Here is a 22,605-nt window from a genome sequence, read left to right as displayed (position 1 = left end):
GAATGAAGCAGCAGCAGTGAATGAAATCAGCCCAGTGCATCCCCAGCAGGTCAGAACTGCTCAAGGTAGTCCTCAGTGCTTGTGGGGTGAGGTATAAGGAATTTGCTTGGTCACATGGCAGAAATATGGAAATGTATGCATTGACCATTGGGTGTGCTGTCACCCAACCTGCCAATGATCAGCACTACCTTGGATTTTCACAGCTTTTGTCAGTCTGAAGTCACATTATATGTTATATTATGTTTTAACATAGTTTTCCAGAAGTAATAGAATCATGGAGAAGAAATGATAGCATGTGTCACATAAACGTGGATGTAAGAGGCACAATACTGTGATAATGGGACACCCAGCCTGCTGGGAGACCTTTGGAAATGAAAATTGATTTTCTTCAGGATTCTTTACTGGGTGAAATAAATTAAATAGGCATTTAGTTTTACCAGTTTAAAAAATGTCTTTGTTAAAATAAGAACAGTGATAAAGAAACATGTTCCAATAAATTAAAATAAGATAAATTATATCCAGCAGCTTGTTGAATACCTCAACTTAAGAGGTTTTTTTAAATCTGAATAATACAACAAGGACTTCCCAGGGAAAAAAAAGCCAATGGAGATCTCTGAAACACTTTGACTAGATACAGATAATTTTAGCTTTGATGATGTAACCATGTGTCTGGGCTCTATTTTCCTCTTTCACTTCATGCTTTTAATTTGATATGATTCTTCTTGTGAATATTTGAGGTGGAGTCAGTTTGCTTTAGGTCAATAGGCCAACTACGACCTTAGAAATAAGACAGTCAACCTCCAAAAGCTCCACAATTTCTACTCAGACACTTAATAGGTTTTTAGGACACAAATGAAACCATTGTAGTCATTTTGCTGGTATAATTTACTACATTAATGATAAAAAAGTGAAAAAACAGAGTAAAAATGTTAATTTCAAGCACCATTACAGAAATACAATACAATAGAATAAAAAAGAAATCAGATAAATGTTCATTTGCTGTAAACTGACGGTTGTTAAGAGCCCATTGCCCTAAAGCAAGCTATGTTTGGAGCAGCAGCAGACCGAGGTCACTGTCATTTGTGAAATGCAGATTACTTATTGGGGATTTTTGTTAATGTTTTAATAGAAAAAGGGGGTCATTAAAATGGTGTTTGTTCAATAATGAAGAGTCATCATTGTTCTGGTGATGGTGTTAGTACTCTGCTGCCTGTTGCTGTGGTGGCTCAGTCACCCTTGAGCAGATATCCCAGACTGAGGGTCAGGGTCTCGTGCAGCCCAGCCCTGCTGTGGCCTCCAGCTGCTGCTGCTCATGGCCCTGCTGATGGAGCTGCCCCTCTCTTCCCTGCCAGGGTGGGCAGGCAGGATCTCAGCTCTGCTAAAGGGTCTGTAAGCCATGACTGCCTCACTGCCTGTTTGCTCTCCAGCTGAAGAGGAAGAATCACATATTCTGCTTTACTTGTTGCTGGTTCAAATGTCATAGCATCACTTAACTATCACAGTGACATAACTGTGTTTTCCCAGAACTGCAATCCCTGACAAAGGTCACATGTATAAAAAAACTCAGGTGACTACAGTAGATCCTTCAGCTGCTTCCCTCTGATGCAAATTATGTGTAAGGTGGAAAGTAGGAGATACCAAATATGAGGCATTCAGGTTTAAAACTGAGCAGCATTAGTTGAAACGTGGCTCCTTTGAGAAGATTTCAGTCTCTGCAGCATTAGTCTATGCAAAATAGGTTTCAGAGCCGTTCCCTCGGTGGGAACTGGGAAGCACCTTAACTGTACACATTTGTTTAAAAGCTCAGGGCTGACAAGGCTGCTCAGGTTGAGGCTGTTGTGCATGTTGACATCGCAGTCTGGATCTGAGTCTTGTTAATAATTTGGCTTGCATTTCTTATAAATATCTAAAACCAATCTGATTTTTTTTTTAAAAAATAGTAATTGAGTACCTAAGGTATAGTAGGAGAAATGTAATTTGGAGTAAATATATATTTTTAAATAAAAAATCTTCTCCAGTGCTCTTTTTCATGCAAAACAGACCTAGTGACACTTCTGATATCCTTCATGCATTCTGACATTTTTACATTTTCAGCTAGAGAAGCATGCAGTACACAAGAGAAGTGATTGTATTAGCTTCTTACTTTCTGCACTGCCTGCTGTATTAAATAGTGGCTTAGAAAAATAAAATAAATCCAGTTCATGCATAAAGATGAATGGAGTAGAATAATCATTATGTGCATAAGTTCAGCCCCTGAGTGTGGTACGTTCTGGGAGAAGCCGGGCTCGTGCCCAGTGGGTGCCTGTTCCCATCCTATGGAACAAGAGGGGGATTTGATTATTTATTTGATTATTGTCTGTCCCAGTCCTTTCTGTGGAGTTGTGGACACAAGAATCTCTTGCTGAGGGATTCAGGTGAGCTCAGCTGCTCTTCCTTCAAGACTCTCCCAAGAGAGGCTGTGCAGGAGTTCCTCTCTCACTAGGAATTAGAGCTGAGGATCTGCTTCCTCCCCTCTCCTTGCGCCGCCTCAACTCAGCAAACACTCATCACCTCCTGGTGTGACCCCCTGGCACAGCAGGAGAGCCCCTCCCTGGGGAGAACCTGGACTCCTGAAATGAGGAATACATTTCTCTCCAAGTCTTTTTAATGCCAGACTGAGCACACTTTGGCCTGCAGAGGGTAGGTCTCTGTGTGCCCACATCCCCGCTGGGAGCAGCACGCTTGGACGCGGTGATTTGCCCAGGCATCAGGAGCTGCTTGTGCTGGGAAACATCGGGCGTGACAGCAAGTTGTTCTCAGAATGAAAGGGTATGACCTAATTCTGCATCCTGTTCATTTTTATAGGTGTTTTTGCCGTGATTAGGCAGCAAGATTAAATGCTCTAATTTCTATGGTGCACTTGGAATGCAAGCAGGGATATTCTATAGTTTCATGAATAGGGAAACTCCCAGAGAAAAGCAGTGACTTGGGACTACAAACCTCTCCACTTCCAGTGTTGTGAAAAGCATAGGAATGGACCAGAACAGCATAGAATAGTATAGAAAAGATCAGAACAGAAGCAAAGCCTTTGATTTCATACCTGTTCAAATCCATTTTAACTTCTGAGAATGTATTTACTCCTTAAATGGTAAGAAAAGTAGCCCAGAGAGGCACATGGAAATCTTAGGAAGGATTTAAAATATTCCATCTGTGAAACTGTTTATGATTAAAATATTGACACAAAATCAATAAACCTATGAAATTTTTCCAAAGATAACTCTGCAGTGGTTGCAAAATTTTGTGGGATAATTAATATTGGAATAGTAGTAACTAATTTAAGCATAGTATTAACAATACATGATTAGAATTCAAAATATTTTTTGGCAGAATCATAAGAAAAGACACTTAATAGAGATTCTGCTTTCTCTTGGTTCTCACATAAGTTTGTGCTCTCCAACTTCTTTGGGCATTCTTCCAGCAAATAAAGCCCAAACAGCTCTTTCTGTTACAGTAGTTGCTGCACTCAGGGATTGAGCCATAAAGACAAACCCAGGTTTGTGATTAAATGAATGGAATTGGAAGGGTCCAATATTATTCCAGATTTTTATTTTGCTGCAGATGCATGTACATTTGTTCTAAAATAGCTTGAAGTAGTGTTTAAGCCCATTATTATTTTATTGGGGAATTGTTTCAGTGTTTAATATAGGAATTTGTTTCTAGATTTCCACACAGATTCTCTTTAAAAATAAGAGAAAACAGAAAAGTAGTGTTTTTAATATTATGGGTTCATATTGCAGTAGATCTGAGATGATATGCTTATTTACCTTCTCCTGTGTGAGATCAAAGCTTTCTTTGTGAAATATATCCGTGATACAGAAAATAAGAATTGCACAGCAATAAGGGGAGAATGTCTGATCCCTGCTACCATAATCTGGACCCCCAAAGAAATCCTCACCTGGTGAAACTGCAGCTTTAAATAGAAGCAATGTTATTTATGATGCTCACAAACAAGCCCACTGGAAGTCAGGGAGTAGCCAAGATAATATCAGTCTCTCACAGGGTAGATATCAGCCAGAGCTGTATTTAAAATTATTTCTAACTGGAGTGTGATTCTGCATATTTTGTACCCCAATGCAAATGCAGTGTGCAGATAAGGTTCTTAAAAAGAGATGTTCAGAGCAGCAGACACTTGGAAAACACAGAGTGTGAAATCCAGGAGCAGTTGGTTGATAATTTTCTGTATTTTGTATGGTTTTTAGTGACCCAAATTGATTTGTTTCTTTATGAGAGAAGACACAACCTCACTAGCGTTCCCTACTGTGTGTGAGACCCACTCTGTGCGGACTGCTGGGTTTTGAGAATTAACAAATGAGCTAAATGAATGCAATAAAAATAAATCAGGGACGGTGCATGGCAAAATGGGCTTTGTTCATTTATTTCTGACATGAATGGTTTAGTTTTAATTATTTATAATCCTTCACAGCATTGTTAAATGTGCTGCAACATATTTTGTAGAAGTAATGAAGTTTTTGAAGTAGCAGAGCACAGTGCAGCTCTCACACCCAGCTGGGTCTGGTGGGGATTGAGCACTGCAGGGGGAGAGGGACAGGAAGGTGCTGTTCTCTCCTGTTTCCTTGTGGTGTGAAAACAGCTGCACTCCCAGACTCCAGGATCTGGATATTCGGTGTCTCTTGGCACTGTCAGGTGGAGGTGGCACATCAGACCCCAGCACCCTGAGCTGGCACTGCGCGAGTGTTTTGCTTAGGAGAGCAAAGCTGCTGCTCGTCCTCCTGGCCAAACCTGGGAGCTCTCTGCGTGGCTGAATAAATCAGTGTCACACATGCAGATGGCACGGAGACAACAAACACCAAGGCAGCTGAGGGAGCTGCACTGCTGCTCCTGGGGAAGATAAACAGGGACAGCAAAGGCTGCGAGTGACTGAGCACATACGGGAATGAGAAGTTTGAAACTGCAACGTGTGCACATTCTCTGGTTCCACGTTTTTCACATCATTGCCTGCTCTCTCAAGTTGGCACTGGCAGACAAATGAGGACCTGGGTTTGGAGGCAAAGATTTCTTAAATAACCAGAGACCTCTTACATATGATTCTGCATGGGAACTAAGGAATGCAATTGTCTCTTTTCGTGCAGGAACAAGGAAAAGGGTTGGGCACTTGGAGAGGAGGAAAAAAAAATTCAAGAAGAACCAAGTGTGATAATTTGATCTACTGTAGATACAAAATAAATGAGCTGAAGTATATTTTAGTCCATCTTTCAATTTGTGCAGAGCTTTAAAGTTCACTTTTGTTTCCTACTCTACTACCTCCTGTGAGTTTGTAAACCCTGAAACCATTTCAGTTGAATTTTCTGCATTTTATTTTTAGTACTTTCAGTCTGGTTGGAGTCATTAGCTACCAGAATAAAAAGCTGATGTATGAGATAATCCTCTCTGCATCCATGTGGAGGTAATGGAAGATATCTGTTGGGGAGGGGGATTTAATGCAACTTGCTTGAGGCAGTGAAAACAGTCACAGAAACTCACCATGGAAATAATCTTTTTACCTTTCATGTAAAAACCCCACCTGAAACCCTCTCCTTTACTCTGCGTGTGTCATTTGTTGCTAATAACCTGGCTAATGTCTTACCCTTGATGAGATGAAAGGCTGGATTTCACAGCTGTTTATGACATATGTTTCCCACTGTTGATAGATTCAGCACTGGAAACAATGCAGAGAAATTAGTGTCTTCTTTTTCCCATTTTATGATAGCAAATCATAAGATGTGGAGATGCTATGCAAAAGCAATCAAATTTAGTCTGGCTTTATATGTATGTAAATGTTTTATTTTCTATAGTATTTGTAGCCCTTTGCTGCAGCAATCATATTAATCTCTGATGAGTTTGGGGAAGACCAGAAATGTTAATGAATAGTACAGCTTGTCTGGATTCCAGGATCTTAGAATTTATGGAATATGCTTTGCAGTCTACTTTATTCTAATATCTTTCTCATTAAGCTCCTTTCCAGGATTAACACAGGATTGAAAATACCATCCTTGATTCTGATCCTGCAGAGACTTATTAATGGCCTTAATTTTAAGAAATGATACTTCAGTCGGACTGCTCACAGTATGAAGAACCTACGTGAGACTTTGCAGAACTGAGATCCAAAACACTAACTTTGCCTTGGTCTTCTTAATTATAACAGTGCACTATTTCCAGGGACAGTTGCCAGCTGCCTCAATTACAGGGAGCTGCAGAGCAGCAGGTTGTGTTTGTGCACTGATCCTACAGTCTCTGACTTCACAACCCCAGTACCATCCAGTCACTGAACCTACAGACAGTGAATATTCTCATTTTCTCTTACTCTCTTTTGCTCCATGACAGAATGAGTTACCCTTTGCGTGTGACCATTCCAGCAGCACAGCTGGGTGCTGCCTCCTCTTCCTCTTCTTTCCATCCACCAGAGCATTGAGTATTAGAAAAAAGAGTGGTACTATCATAGCCACAGTTGTCTCCTCTTTCAGAAGCCTCACAGTGGGTTAATCTAAATTCTGTAACCAAAAGGAATCGGTTGGGATTTGTAGTGCCCCTTTCTCTGCTCTCAGGATTGTGCCAGAAAGAATCTGTCCTTACTGCATCACCTTCACCCCCTCACAGCATGTGGAGACATTCTGAATTCAGCTGAAAAGGATGTATATGTCTTATTCCAGAAATAAGATGTGCCCAGTGTCTATACCATGTGCACATTCCACTGCATCTCCTGAGAGTTCTCCCTATCAACCCTCCTCTCTTCAAGGACAGTGAGTTCCTACAAGGTCTCCTGTCATGATCTTGCTTTCCTCTGGGCTTGCCAGAGCAGACATTGTGTTCCTGCTGCCCTGTTGTAAAGCTGCTGAGAGTTATATAAACAAAAGTAGCTGTGCCTGGTACACTGCTTCACCCAAGTGATGTGAAGCTGAAAGCGTTGCAGATGAGCCTGCAGTGCTTTTGTGGGGGTACCATGTAATGAGCCGATAAACCACACAGTTACTGCCTCCTCTCATGGCATTTACTTTCTCCAGGGCAGGGAAAGCCAAGCCGGGCTGAGCTGTAATGGTCTCCAGCAACTATAAAAGCAAAATGAAAAGTGACACTTTTCAACTCAGCAAAATACAAAAGTGAGCTCTCCTTCTCCACTACTCTGAACACTTGAGCTTTTGCTCCCAGCCACGGCTGTCAGTTTAGACTAGACTCAGCAAAGTGAAAGCCTCTGCTGAAAGCATTGTATCATCATCTTAATCTTTCTCCTCACTTCTTCTTGTTTGTTAATTCATCTTTATTAAGGCTTTTGGTAGTCACTATCATACTTGTTTTGTTTCTCATACCTCAGGCATCCACAATGGTTTCCCATATGGAAGAAAGGCTGGACCTCAATTTTAACATAATAAGGATCAAGTTGTGCCAGGTCTTATGAGGCCACTTCTTGTTTGCCTCTGGTGAGAGTGTCTGTGGCTGTGGTGGAAAATTTCAAGTCCTGTTTCTTCTGCATGCGTGGGTCAATGTTACTGAGCTGCTTTCTTTGGGAGAGGTAGTGACTGCTGGGAACCCAAGATGAAGGTATTGTAGCAGTACACAGTACTATTGATAGCAAACATCTGTTTTGTAGTGTTGTTGAAAGCAGAACACTACCACAGTCTTTAGAAATGTAAACTAATTCCTGGTCTGTTTCAAGAAATCAGGACAAAAGCTCCCATTTGTCTGTACATCTGTGCTTTCAGATACCACTCAGCATCCTCTTCCACCAACACTCCATGTCCAAGGTCCGGTTTTCCTTTCTGTCCTTTCAATTTCATTATCTCAAGTGCAATATTCATGTATGATTTTTTTATTCCCTTCAGATTCAAGCTTTTTTATCCCCTTCAGATTTCAAGCTTTCTCTTCTTCCTTGCTGTCATCTCTATTCTTATTTCTGAAGCCATCAATTACCAGAGTATTTCTCAGGAAGATCTCAGGCCAGTGACTGATGTATAGTTTTCAGACCAGAACAGTGTTCTGTGTGTATGAAATCACTCTCATTACCCTTCCATTTCCATTAGAGATTTTTTGCTTCTTTGTCCTTACAGAACTATAAAGAGCTACAGGTTTTGGCCAGCAGATCTCCACCTGTGGGCCACTAACAGCTTTTTTGTAAGAGTTAAGTCTGCTGAAACTTATGTGCCCATCTTCACTGTCCCTCTCTTATCTCCAAACCCTGTTTTCCTAATTACTTTGATTACATCATTGCTTAGTTACTTTGGGGGTGTTTTGAGACACAGGCTGCATCCAAATGTGAAACATTTCCTAGACCTTCTGTATTAAAAATTAATTAAATGGGAAAAAAACAGATTTCCTGTTTCAACTTCTCTGATATTTTGTGAGCATCTTGCCTCTAGCATTGACCACTTAGGTCCTGTAAGAATAGAATAGGACAAAGATTTCAGAGAATGTTCATAGGAAATGCATTCCCTGCTGTGTAAGTGGAAGACCGATGGTTTTCCAAGCAGCTCGCAGCCTTCGTGACAGCCCGCTGTCAATGTGTTAAATCTCTTAAGACCCAAACCATAGCCTTATTCAAACACTTGACTTTTCCCCTGGGAAGCTTGCACAGCCAAAAATGGATTGCTGACCATTCCTGAAGGAAGTGTCCTGTCTTGTTCATTAAGTAGATAATGCTAAAAAACCTTGAATCACCTATTAGTGAGCAGTTAAATACAGTGAGAGTAAATCCACTCCATGCACGCTTGCATTCCTCATGCTCAGAGAAATACAACAACCTGAGGTACAAGACAGGCATAACTTCTGCTCAGGGGAAAGGCAGGCCAGGCCCTAGCAACAGGGAGGTCATTAGCAAAAGGCTGTCTGGGTATATTTTGAGAAAGAATTCTTTTGTTGTGGATAAATTGTCAGGATTAGTGTGAGTAGCTGTTAAATTCCTCAGTTATATTGGTGTAGAGAGAGAGCTCTATAGATCTGTGCTAGAGTAGAGAATTTAGTTTGGTTCATGGTGTAAGGATAGGAATTGGATAGAGTAGTTGCAAGGGGAATATATCATTCTCTAAATCCTGATATAAAATGGTAGTTCCCTCTTTCTGTCAATACTCTTCAGATTATTGCTTCTTTGTCTCACTGAAAGTCCAATTTAGGAGTCACTGGGGTTTCTTAAAATTTACAGGTTTCACTCACTGGAATTTTAAGCCTACAAGTTTATAAGAAATTTTTCATATTTTGGTGAGCCAAAAGAGGATTAATGAATAATTTCATATCTTTTCAGAAATAGACAATATGGTTTCTTTGTTCTCTCCAAAACTTTTTAGACTCTTAAATAAGTCTAAAGCACTATGCAGTGCTGTGAATTTTAGACAATTTTTTTCAGCTTTATATGAAAGGACTGTGCCCATCTCTCTCTCTTGTCCTTTGTCTCCTTTATACAAAATATAATGTAGGCATATTTCTATGAATGAGTGGGGGTCAGTAAACTCAGCAGTGGTCTGGTATGTTTTATACAAGAATCAGTGATTAACACATCAAACCAGATAATTAGTGCAATGTCTCATAAAATCAGGCTTCAGTTTTATTAGATATCATTATCTATTAATGTAATAAATTTAAGAAGTTATTAAAATCGTGGCAATTTAGATCTACAGATAAAAACCTAGACCTATGTGTGCTTGAATTAATTTCATTTCCATTACTTATTTTGAGATGGGTTATCTATATTCTATTACATCAGGTGCATCAGAAGTAACTCCATGAATGATAAGTGAATTAATGTTTGTTAGAAATTTCATGGCCTGTAATGAGTGTGGGTATGTGGGCATTGGAATGAAGTGAAAGTCCCATCGATGTAACTATTGTATTAAATATTCTAACACTCTTGTCATGCAGTGAGAAATCACAGCTTCCAGAAACCTACACTATTGTTTCGAAGAGAAATATTAAAAATTCCAACCCAGGTATTCATTTATGGATCAATAAATAGCAGTCATATAGTTTTATGGCTATGTTTAATCTCACATATGTAAAATGTGCTGTGATATATGACCAGTATTTATATGCATCCTAAGAACTCTTCTACAGGAATGCTCAGAGTCCTTCCCTTGGGAACTACACAGTTAAAAAGAAAATTAACATGAGATCTTGGGAGAACAAATACATCCAAAGATGAAAAAGTAATTTATAAATAGCAAGTCATAGAGAAATCCCACATACTGATCAAGTGGGACATCGGGATTTCTGTCAGCTCAGCCACTGGGGCCAGTTCAGTCTCACAGGCTGTTAAAAACCTCTCAAGAACTCTCCACTACCTGCTGCTTCTGCCCTTTTTCCCTTGCTTGGAAAACATTAAATGTTCCTATCCTGCCTCAGAATCCTCTGCTTTCAGAAATGATCATTGCTGTTTTGGCAGAATAACTCTCGATGTGATGTTGGCTAAAGCTTGTTCTATTTGAGGGAAACAATAAGGAGAAATAAGGCATAACATGGTAATATCTCAGTCTGACCTCTGGGATCTGATAACTTTTCCATCAAATTACTAACTTAGCCCAAGTTGCTTGTGGCAAATTCCTGTTTCATAAGCTTATCTCTGTTCTCCTCTGTAATGAACCAGCTCCTGTTCCTGCAGTGGAGCTGCATTTACGTAAGGACGGCTTCAGTTTCCAGCTTTGGGAACATGCACTTGCTCTTGTCTGGCAGAGATGGATCTCTGGTGTGACTCAATACAGGAATTCTTGCTTTTCTGAGGTGTACTGATGATATGCTGACGTGGAGCTTCATGCTCTGATTTTGACACATTTATGTAACAGTTTCAAGTTCAAAGGTGTGGTGGTTCTCTTTACAGGGGAGAGAGAAGCACCGGTGGATTCTGTGAATCATGCCGGATGCAGAAGACCTGTAATGAAAGGTAAAAATCCCTAACTTCCAGGTCTGTGTTGCATTCCCTGGATATTTAAACTGTGGAAAATGTCCCCTTGCCATTTGAACTATGTGGATTAATATATAACTCTTGGTTTAGAAATTACATCATTCATATTATTAATTAACTCTAACATTGCTATTTCTGTATGGTATCTTAGTGCTCTCAGCACAAGTTTTCCTCCTCCTGACCTATTGAAGAATCTGTATAGATTCAAAAAGATAAAATGTTGAAGAATGTGATCCATTAAAACTGAGCAGTTGTTTTTCAATTTGTCTCTATTAAAATATGCATACTTTTAATTGTAATAAATGCTGACCTATAAGGAAGACAAGAATCATTTCCAATTTAAAACAAACAAACAAACAAAAATAAGTAACTCACCTCTCCTGGCATCTACTAAATTTCAAGTTTGATAGATTATCCTTCAGATTCCAGATATGTTAAATCCTTAAGTCTAATATTCAGAATATATATCGACAGTGCTACTATCGTATAAATGGGGAAAGATGACTTTGTGTTTTAAGCAAAAGGTGAGATATGAGACTGATTAATTTATTTAGAAAAAAATTTTAATAGAAGTTGTTGAACTAAAATAATTTTTTTCCTGTATTTGTTCTGGTGACAATGATCTGAATTCTATCCATGTTTGGTTTTTTTTTTCAATGATAGTAATTGGATTTAATTGGATTTCTTCCTCTGCCTCTTTATTTAAAAAAAAAAAATTGTTTTAGAAGTGTCTGCCATGATCTCTTAACTTCTTCCTGTTGTGGTGGTATTGGTTTAGGTTTTGGGTTTTTTTTTTCATAGACCAAAATATTGAACTGTGTGAAAAAGCTATTTTATTTATATTTACTTGTAAGGGAGAGGAAACATTCCTTTGTTACCTCTCCAACACTTTGTCTCATCATCCATTGAGGAAGGATATGAATATATAACTCATTGGTTGCTGTGAAACTAAATCATTTGTCTGGAAGGTTTAAAGATCCTTGGATTTTAAGCCCTATGGACATGTAATTAAGAACATACGGAAGAGCATAAGCACCTGAGCTATGGCTCATGCCCAATTTTGATGAATCATGTAAGTGTAAGAGCAAGAGAATTGCTGGAATAACACTAAATTAACTCTGACTCTTCTGGAGAGAGCATCACAGAGTCTGGAGTTTCTCTCCCTTATGCCTCAAGAAAGGGCAGAATTGGTCAGAGAATCACAGAACTGTAGAATCCCAGACTGCTTTGGGTTGGAAGGGACTGTAAAGCCCATCTTGTTCCACCCCCTGCCATGGGCAGAGACACCTCCCACTATCCCAGGTTGCTCCAAGCCCTGCCCAATACAGTCCAGAACAATTCCAGGAATGCAGCAGCCACAGCTTCTCTGGATAAACTGTGCCTCACCACCCTCACAGAGAGGAATTTCTTCCCAAAATCCCATCTAAATCTACCCTCTTTCACCTTAAAGCTATTCCCCTTTTTCCTATCAAAAACCCAGATCTGGGTTCTTTGCTTCAGTGGAGGGCTGGTCTTTTGTGCCATGGACTGTGAACGCAGATCCCAGAATGGATTTGAACCCAGATTTTCCACAATGGGTGAATATGCTAACAGGTGACTGGGATAAATCCCATAACACTGTCAAACTTGACAGAGACTGTACATTTTGTGCAAAACCACGTAAGCCCCACCACTGTCAAATGAAAGAGGGAATTTTATGCTCTCTGTTCCTCTCTGATATATGTTTACCTGTCATCTTATTTCATAGTTGAGGCAATTGAAACACTGTTTAAATGTGTATCATAAACCTATAGATGAGAACATTTCCCTGCTGGATTTAAACCATTACCCCCAAAGGTGCTAAAGAAACCACGCTGTGTGTCACTTTTTAAGATCAAGGGGCATTTTTGATGTTAATGCCTAGAAAAGGCAGATGAACACTAACAGCTGCTTATGCACAGGCTGGTGAATTGAATAGGGAAATACTTCTGTTCTGGAAGTCAGATCTCCAGAGAAAAATGATAAATTGTGAGCATCCTTAAGTAAGAGTGATAGTCTCTAAGGATAGTTGAGCAAGGCTGATAATATAAAATATGTAAAATGGGGAAAATATTTAATACTTCTGTTTCTCTGCTCTAAGGAGTTGGAAGGGTTGTGTTAACAATATATACGGTGCTGCTGTGCTCAGGCATGCAGGAGAAATGCAATATATTAGTTCTCAAATCAGTAGTTTGTGAAATGCGTTTCTGGTATCCAGGGATTTTCAGGACTGTTGCACTGATAAGGAGTCAAGGGCAGTCTCCTCATGGGCTGGGATGGCTCTCTTGGGAGAAGAAGGGAACAGAAGAATAAGAGCAGCAGATTACAAGCTGGACATTTTAGTGTTTCTTTACTTCCAAATGCTGATTGTTTTTTTTAACTCTTCATTTTGCAGATATTTAAAGCTCTGAAGAAACTTCAGTTCTGACCTAGAGCTGATGAATCTTTAAAAAGGCCTTCTGGAGGACATTGTGGTATACAAGAACCTTACACCGATATTCCCATAGGAATTATATGTATATGTGATTCCTGTGTGAGAGACAGAAGGAGAAAGGAGAGAAACTTTCCCTCTAGACCCCAGTAATGATGTTCTGATATGAAAGTCGCCCCCGGGCAAAATGTGTAGGAGGCCAGCAAAAATGGGGAGGAATATCTAAGATTCCAAATCTTCTCCACTGGTTGATCACCTAATAGAATAACCTTGAAATTTTGCTGGCTTTTTTTATGCAAGGAACTCAAAGTAAAAGCCTGGAGGATGGGAAGGTACAGTAGCATCAAAGGATTTAAAATGTAACCTCATTCAGGTTGTACCACCAGGGCTCAGATCCTGCAGAATTAGACCAGTTGGAAGGAACTAAATATTCCCTTTTTTTTCTGAAGTCTCTGGGAAGGAGGGAGACAGCAAACATTCCAGGTGTGTCCTTCCAGGGGACTTTCAGGTAAGAGGAGTTCCTTTGAAAGCAGAGGTGCAGTTCATTGTTTCCTGCACCAAGTTTAATGAAAGAAATCTGAGAAGCCACAGCCAACACCAATAACAAAAAAAAAGTCTTGTTTACTGTTAACCTTTAACTGGACAGCCTGTTAAACTGAAAGTTCCAGTAGAACTGTAGAAAATAAAAATTAAAAAGAAATACTTCTTGCTTAGAACTCTATCTGTCAGGCTCCTAGACCCTGCATTTGGGCCAGGAAAGCCTCTGGTTCAAACTCTGCAGCTTTTTGCTCTATTTTAGGTGATGCATCCGAAGTTTTTCATGTTTTTTTGGTTGCCTTATAGAACATAATTATTTTCTACACTTATATTGTGTGAAACACATAACTTCAGTCTGCCAGCCTCAAGGAATTGCAGCCACACCATAACACTTTTTTTATAGCTTGAGAGAATTTTTTACACCTGAAAATTGGGATTAAGATTGTAAATTCTTTTAAAAGAGAGTTGATACTCAGTTACATGTGGCTTTGTGATTGATGACTGTATCCTGCTCAGCTAATCTCAGTTTGCCAGTAAACCCTTTATGACTATGAGAATTTTAGGTTCTTTGATTTCTATGATAGATTCCTTAAAGCTGCTCAGGCTTTGCTGGATAATTGCTTCATCTCTGTGGTGTCACTTTAAACCCATGGAAATGTGGCATCTTCTTTAAAACAGTTACTGTAGTTTTTGATGTGTTTCTAATCTACAGCATTAAACAAAGCAAAAGCAGGAACAGGAACAAATGATACCTAACCCCTTGCTTGGCTCTGTAGGGCAGTTTCAGAGTGTGCTGGCGATAGCCTGTTTGCTGAAGAAATCAAGGACAGAAGGACAAAACTGTAATGAGACTTGGTGAGTTTTGATTTGAATTTTTAGCATGTTTTTGTCCTTTCAGGTTAGGAACCATGTGTGGAAGATCTATGATTTTAAAATTGAAGTGAAGCCACAAAGCCTCCTGCTAGTAGAGTTAGTTTCTCTGTGCTTAAAATGGTTCCTCTGTTGCATGCACAAATCAGCTTCCTCTGTGAAAGCAGCAGAAAGCTCAACTCAAAAGTGACTTGTATTGGTTTTGATGGAAGAATTACAGCTCTATTTCACTGTTTTCCCCCAAAGTTTCACTGATTTTCCCCTGGTCAGAAACTGCAGAACCTCACCTGTGCAGTTGTCACATGGAGAGATTTTTGGCTGCTCAAAGCAGTTTTTCCTGAACCTTGTCACATGTAGCTCCAAGTTTGTTCAGCACTGAATTTTGGTAAAGTTGCACAAGAATAAAAGTAACACATCATAGTATAGTCCTCACTGGAAAAAAATTGGTAGGGACATAGCAAGTTCTTCTGTTGCTCAGCAGGAGACAGAAATTCCTGCCTTCCTTAATCTTGGAGGTCTTGGGATAGAGAACTGAAATTGCTGCTAGAATCCCTTTCAGAATAATCCTTATGGATAAACTTAGACCCTCACCAGTCCAGGTACAGTTACAAACATGTGAAATTAGAGAAAACATAGGGGAGGATTGGTGCAGAGCAGCCCGCCTTGTTTTGCTGCCTGGAATGTATTCTGCACCCTTAAAATTTTTGCAGGCTTCAGATTTTCAGTTTGGTAAGAACACTTTGTGTTATTGTAGCAAAACTTTGAGCCATGTGTTTTCTCTATTTTCTTTACATTTCTTTTCACTGTATCGCCTCACTTCCTCTATTCTGCTCTTTGACGCTGCTCTATCCTTTAACAGTTTTTCCACTGTTCTTTTGTACTTATTTTCCATTTGTTGTGTTTTGCTTTATTCTCTACCAAATACTTTTTCCTTTCTTATTCTCTCCCTCCACTACTGTCATCATGCTTTCCCCCTACACACATTCCTAAATTATCTCTCATAGGTCACTTATGCTTATTTTGCTAGTGTTTCTGATTTTATTTCAGTTATTTTCTCTCAGGAAATAAACAGATGCCCATGCCCATATATACACACTTGTTTTTTTCTAGTCACCCTCAAAGAAAAACTGAACCTTGCAAAAATCATGAGGGAGCAGAAGGTATTACAGGCAGCAAAACCTGTGGGTGACTCTGCTCAAATTCCCCATTATTGTTCCTGTAATTTGATGAGTTTGCACTCGTAGCTGGACTGGTGACCTTTGTGTCACCCTTGCACACTGGCATCCTTGTTACACTCATCCTTTCTTTGAGGGTTCTTCTCTCTGTCCCTCACACATCCAGAACCTGACTGCAGTGAGGTTTCACCTGTGCACATCTGCCCAGTGTAAATGTAAAAGCTCAGGAGTGATTGGGAGTCAAGCTGTACCTGTTCTTGTGCAAGAACCAGCACACCATGCAAGGGATTTGGGCTCTGGAACCCTGAGCAGGGTGGCAGCAGCACTCAAGGACGTTTCTAGAGGTGATGGTGACTCCTGGTTCTGCAGGACCCAGAGAACAGCAAAGACAGGGACTGAGTGACTTTGCTCTGGTGGGTTTGGCTGTAGGGAGGCTCCTGGTTTCAGCCTACAGGTAAATGTCCTCTGTGAGACCCACCAGGGGCTGGCTTTTCATGCTGGCCTTAAGCCTGGAGTCCAGCATTGAAGCAATACAAGATCCTGCAGCTTCTTTGTGTCAGAAAAAGACTCCCTTTGGAAAACATTGTTTAAAGCATCCTTCAACTGTAAAATAATCTGATGCATAAAGCAAACTTTGTTGACTACATTTTTAGCAAAAGAATCTTTCGATAAAATTGATGCTTTGAGGAAAAACCTTTGAAACCTTGGGAAAACCCAGAACTCCTTTTACCTGGAACTGTTGTTCTTGAAACCCTGTTTTCTTCAGTTTCTTCACTCTTTTTTCTCTCCCACCTGCTTTCTACCAGCAAGTGCCCTGAGACACCGGGGCTGCTGCCCTGTGCTGTGACAGGCACAGCACCAGCCAGGCTGGTGTTAAGCACATCCCCTTATACCTGAGGAAAACATGCCCTGGAAGTGAGCTGGAAGTGAGGCAGTGGAGACAGGCAGCTTTTTGTGTCTGAGCCAGGTGTTTGTGCTGCCTCCACCTCTGCCCACCACTCTTCTGGGAAGGGGCAAGGGTGCCTCCTCGTTTGCTTGCCTGCTGCGACAGGGCTCTGCTGTCACCTGCCTGCAGAGTCATTTGCAAACAGGCCCTATCGCTGGGGAGCAGAAATGTGTTTTTTTCAACCCGAAGCAGATTTATAGTCTGGTTTCCTGTCAGATCTTTGCATTTTCCTTCTCCGCCCCTCCCAGTCTCTGACACACTTTTTCTTACTTTCTGTGTGGCTCTTTGTTCGTTCTGCCACCAGTGCCCCAGCCTCTTTCATTCCTGATTCTCCCAAAACTTCTGTACTTTGGGGACCAGGGGGTGTTTCACTCCTTGAGTTTCCTTTACTTATCAACAGCTGCAGAGCACAAATAACCTCTCCAAGACTCTGGAGGGACACTGACAATTGCATGGAGACAACGTAGAGAGTGCAGCCTGCAGCAGCTGCAGCGAGGCGGCCGGTCACTCATGAGCACCCAAGGTAAGGAAAGCAGCTGGCAGAGCAGCTCCACCTCCCTGCTGCCTACCACAGCACTTGGCTCTGATCACTGAAAGTTCTACTTTCACCTTTTTTTTGCATTGATATTCAAAAGTTTCTTTGAAAATGGTTGCGTTTGTGCTTTCCTTGCCCTCAACAGGTCTGGTACTTTGCGTGCGCCGGTCCTTGGAGCCCAAGGTTCAGGGAGGCCAAGAATCTGTAGCTGGAGGTGCAAATGTGCACTGGGAAAGAGAGTTAATATGGAGGTCTAGAGAGGGGAGATGAAGGACTGATCATCAGCACTGGTCTCCAGGGAATTTCTTGTTCTGCCCATATTGTGCTCTAGCCCTCTCTGTAAATCTCTTCACTGAGATTTATGCTTTCTGTTAACAAGTAAAATCTTTCTTATTTGGTTTTCTTCCTCTTTTTGTTTGTTCTTCTCACTTCCTTTTTTCTATTCTCAACCCTCTCTATTTCTTATTATCTTTTTCACCATCTTGTTATGCCTTTTTATGCCATCAAGAGTATTTTCTGTGTGACAAATATTTCCCTTCTTCATTCCTTTCCTTTCCCTCTGCCTCTTTCGTGCCTGTGCACTAGACTGCACATCCTCCCTTAAGTTTTTAAACTCTCCCTCCTTCCCCTCTGTCAGTTCCTTCTTGCTCTTGTGTTCCCCTTTCCCGTTGTTCCTCCAGCTTCACACTTCACACTCCTGCTTCCTGCTCCATCCCCTCTCCTGTGTCTGCTGCCCTGGCAGGATCCTTTTCTGAGAGATGTTGCCTCTCCACTGGGCTGTCCTTGCACACACGTCTCTTTCCTGACATTCCTTTCCATGGCCATGTGCAGTATTTGTATATTTACAGTTTTGGGGATGCATCTCAAAATAGGAGACTTTTACACTTGCATTCGCTTCCTTCCAATGCCCAGACTCATATTTAGTCATTCACAACGAATAATCACTGTCATCCCGTCCCTGTTTCTTTGTCTCACAAACAGCATTTTCTAACACCTGTAACCCCCTTTGTCTTCCTCTCCACTCTCAAATAGAACCTGCCCTGACTTTGTGTATTCTATCCCTTCTCCTTCTGCCATCCCACTCCTTCCTACCTCCTTACCACAACTCTCCACCAGGTTTCTCTATCTGTTCTTATCTTTATACTGCATTCAAACTGGGAGGAACTGCTGATGCAGCTGGGCTTGCACTGCTGCCTTACAATCCCTGCTGCCAGCCTGCAGGGGAAGCAGAGGAAGTATTGCAGTTTCTCAGCTCCTCTTTCCTCTGCAGAATATGCAACCTGAGCAGAGAAAGAGCTTAGTGATGGGACTGAAGGTAGGTGAAAAAACTGGAGAGCACAATTCAAAATGCCTTTGGAAAACTGTAAAAAATACTTCTAATTGTTCATAAATCTTTTTACTAAACTTAATAAACTTCTGGAAGTCCTGCCCCACAGCAGAATTTCTGATCTGACACTGGCATAGTTTTTGTCGTTTCGATTCTTATGGGATTCCAAGTCCCAGAGGTAGGAGTTCTCAACTCCAATGCTGTAGTGGCAGTAACTTTGCTCCTAGGATCTGGAAACAGCTCATGTCTTTTATACCAGACATATTGGTGAGTCATCAAGATCAGACATGGCTAAAAACTGCATCCAAGGACAATATCTGGTATTATTCCATGCTCAAATTTGTATGCTTTGAATCAGATATGACAAATAACTGCATTTCTTTGATGAAGCTTTTTAGCCTCACCTTCTTAAGCTGGACTATTGAGACTGAAGATTTATTTCTATGGATGTTCTGGTGTGGTCTTTTGGGAACTGAAAAAGGTTCACTTATTAAACTCAGCTGAATTAATAAGAGAATTATTATGTGGGAGAATTCTCTTAGCAATCTGTCTGGCTCTCTCAAATTGTCCATCTCCTTACGAGTGAAAGGAGCTTAAATTTTTATGTTTGCAATTATAAGATATCCTTTCTGATTCAGAGCTAGAAAACTGTGGCCTTTGAGCTGGGAGCATTCTCTTCTGAATACAGAAACAGGTACATTAAAATATCCTTGCCTTTTGGAACTTGCAAAAAGTCCACAAGCCTAGAACAATAAAAGAAGAGATGTTAATTTTATACATTCAGGTCTAATATGACTCTTTCTTACTCTGCTGCAACTCATCTTGTGATGGGAACAGCATTTGTATTCCTTTGAGTCATTCTACAAAACTTTTGGATTTTGTGCCTTGTTTTATCAGTATTTTTTCCCCCTGTTACTGGTTCTCTTTGTAAAGGTTCCCATAAATAAACTGGCTGAGACAACGTCTCTTCTCTCTCTCTCTCCCTCCCTCCCTCCTTTTTCTTTTGCATCACATAGTTTGTTTGTGTTGAGTTAATAATGGACGTTGTCAAAGGTGTGTTGTGACATTTGTAAGGGGACCTGGAGGCAGAAATTTCATTTTTGTGTGTGTATGTCTCTGCCCAAATTCTTAAATCAAGAGGAGAAATATCAGCAGGAAAGAGCCTGGAAACTTTCTGTCCTCTGCAGCAAATTGCTGTGTCAAAAGAGTCAACCCCAGAACAGAAATTCAGAATCACATGTTTGACTCCATGTTTTTATGCAAATAGTTACTTCCAATTAGATTTAACTCTTAATTAAGAGTTAAATAAACTTTAATAATAAACTTTCTTAATGAACTTTCAGTGTAGGGGAAAAGGAATAACCATCTGACTGCATGTATCTGTTACAATTAAAGAAAATTTTGACCATCTCTAGAAAGATGAATCCCAAATAACTGGGATATGCTGAAGATACCAGAATGCCATCTACCAAATGACCTTGGTTTCTATACAGTTGCTTGGTGAAGGTTTTCAGCAAGTAGATATATGGGATAATTGCTCACAAAGGATGAAATTTATAGAGATCCTTAGCTACCCACTTGTTAGCAGATGGCTCAACTCTCTCTTTGATATTGAAATACATCTTTCATGAAATACAAATCTTTCACTTAGATATGGTCATTAAGTTGTGTAACTGATGGTGGAGTTTGACCTATGGCAACTTTCTTTGGCAGTAGCCTCCACAGCAATCTAAACTTAAAAAGAAATATGGAAGTATGCCATGTGATTATCAAACTGAAGAGTAAAACCATAAACCCCACTAAGTCTGGTCAAGTTTCACCACTGATATGAGAGAAAAATTCTTTGTCTCCTGTCTGTTTTGACACTGCTGCTGTCTGTGGGATTTGCATTTGCAGAACACTGTCTGCTTTGCTGAGAATCCAGCATCTGCAGTGAACCTGCAATTCCTTTTTCAGAACAAATGATGGGGTTTTACAGGTCTACATGCAATAATATTCTCCATCCCTACCCTTCCCCCAAATTTTCTCTAAAGTGCTGCCTTCACCCTCTAGTCTGGGTCACTTATTTAATGGCAATGAACATATTCAGGAAGGTAACCTTTCTGCTTGTGATTTGTTCAAGGACTCTGGAATTATAATGGTTGCTGTCAAATGTATATAATTGGTGTCTGTGGCACACATCCAATGAGTGATAAAAGCTTCGTTGTCTCTGCTGCTTTAGTCTCTATTCCCTCCCTATATAACCCTCTACTTCTGCTCCTCTCAGGCAGGAGGAGAATGCAGTGCCAGGCTGTTTAAAGTGCAGTTAGACTAAACAGCAGCTCTGCCAGATTCCCTGTCACAGAGTATCCCAGCTCTGGACAGTGGATTCCCTTGGCTGAATTTTGCACAATGACTTGAGTCAGTGTTGAGAAAGGTCTCCTCTGGACTTTGATTTCAAACACTTCCCTTCATAACCTTCTGCCAAATATTTGGGCTCTAGGAAAGGTGATAGTTTGTGGGTACCATGAGCTCACAAGCTTAATGATCTACATGTAACATTTTACCAGCAGGTAAGAGCTTTGTGCTTTCATATATAAAAAGCAAATACACATTTCTAATAGCGTCCAAAACTGGCAACATGTTGTTCACTGTCTGCTCCCAGTGCTGAGCATGTAGTGTGGAGACTATTCCTGTTATGTTAGTCCTGCAAAACTTATTTTATCTTCAGGGCTGGATTGGGCATTACTTTCAAATGCTGTCTACTTCAGTGAATCTGTTTAGCAGCTCAAAAGGAGAGAGAAATTTGTCAAATCCCACTGGAAATCTATCAGAAATGTCAAATGAAATGCTGTAACATTCTGGTTTTGTCAAAAGGATAAATGTATATACAGCTGTGTGTGTGATATTATTTGTAGTAATTGTTGCCTCAGTGAATTTCTCTGTGTGAAGTAACTTGGTGTTGTATTAAGGGATGTGTTTGTTCTGGTCCCTGAGGCCAGCTTGGCTTTACACACAGGTACTTGATATTTGCCCAAGTCAGCCCTGGTTTTTGGAGTTCAGGGGAGGAATCAACTTCAGTGTAGCCAAGGAAAGGATTCCCACTGGTCCTCTGAGCACTGGGTGTTTGCTGGAAAATTTTCCTCAGGTTGTAATTGAGATGCTGAAGACCAAATGTAGCATGAGGTTTCTGTTTAAAGTGGGATAAGGAATTTTTTTCCATCTGCATGCAGAACAAGCTGTATGGTAGCAGTATATATATGGTTGTCATTAGCAGCTGAAGAATTGTTTCCACTTCATTTTTATAGCTCCAAATGTGTAAAAACATCTCCAATCTGGCTGTGCTCATATTTGAGATCAGTCTGAATGTACTTAATAGGTTGTTACATACATTTAATATATTTGAGCACAAAAATAAGTTCCTCCAAGATTTTAAACACTAGTGAAGACAGTTATAAAATATTTCCCTCAGGAATTCTGAATCCTGATGAAACTGGGAAAATACCCAAAGGGTGTTTCAAGTCTTTTTACACCAAGTACATTTCCAAAATACAATGAAAATGGTGATTGAAACTTTTCTCTTTGATCATGAACTGAAAAATTATCACATCTGTAAGATCATTTGAAGGCTTTTGGCTTTTAACAACTCAATTCAAATACCAGTGACCTACACTACTCACTGTCCAAACTGGTCCATTCCATGGAGTCTGTGTTTGAAAGAATCTTTCCTCCCTGGTTGCAGTTTCATCCTGCAGTGCATCCTCTCCAAAGTCTACTGGTGCATCCCAGTCTTTTACAAGAACAAGTCACAGTGTCCATCCAGCATCTGCTTCCTGCATCTCATTGCTTGGCTTTTTCTGAATCACAGAATT

The 22,605-nt window shown here is 40.4% G+C and overlaps 1 protein-coding gene across 4 annotated transcripts in view; it reads left to right on the top strand.

Annotated features, from left to right (window-relative positions):
• Positions 1 to 17,178: 17,178 nt before the first annotated feature.
• CARD11 (caspase recruitment domain family member 11) overlaps positions 17,179 to 22,605 on the top strand; it is a 43,959-nt gene continuing 38,532 nt past the window's right edge. For all 4 annotated transcript variants that reach the window (XM_014252788.2, XM_088064302.1, XM_005523011.2 and 1 more), the window contains exon 1: positions 17,179 to 17,415. In XM_014252788.2, the coding sequence (XP_014108263.2) occupies positions 17,403 to 17,415 (13 nt within the window). In that variant the 5' untranslated portion in view covers positions 17,179 to 17,402. The remainder of the gene's footprint in view (positions 17,416 to 22,605) is intronic.

The sequence above is a fragment of the Pseudopodoces humilis genome, chromosome 18 (assembly GCF_049639895.1).
Source record: "Pseudopodoces humilis isolate 2021_Gansu_Grassland_sample_001 chromosome 18, ASM4963989v1, whole genome shotgun sequence".
Classification (NCBI taxonomy): Eukaryota; Metazoa; Chordata; class Aves; order Passeriformes; family Paridae; genus Pseudopodoces; species Pseudopodoces humilis.
Note: the sequence above shows the minus strand (reverse complement) of the source record. Positions and strands in the feature narration are given on the sequence as shown.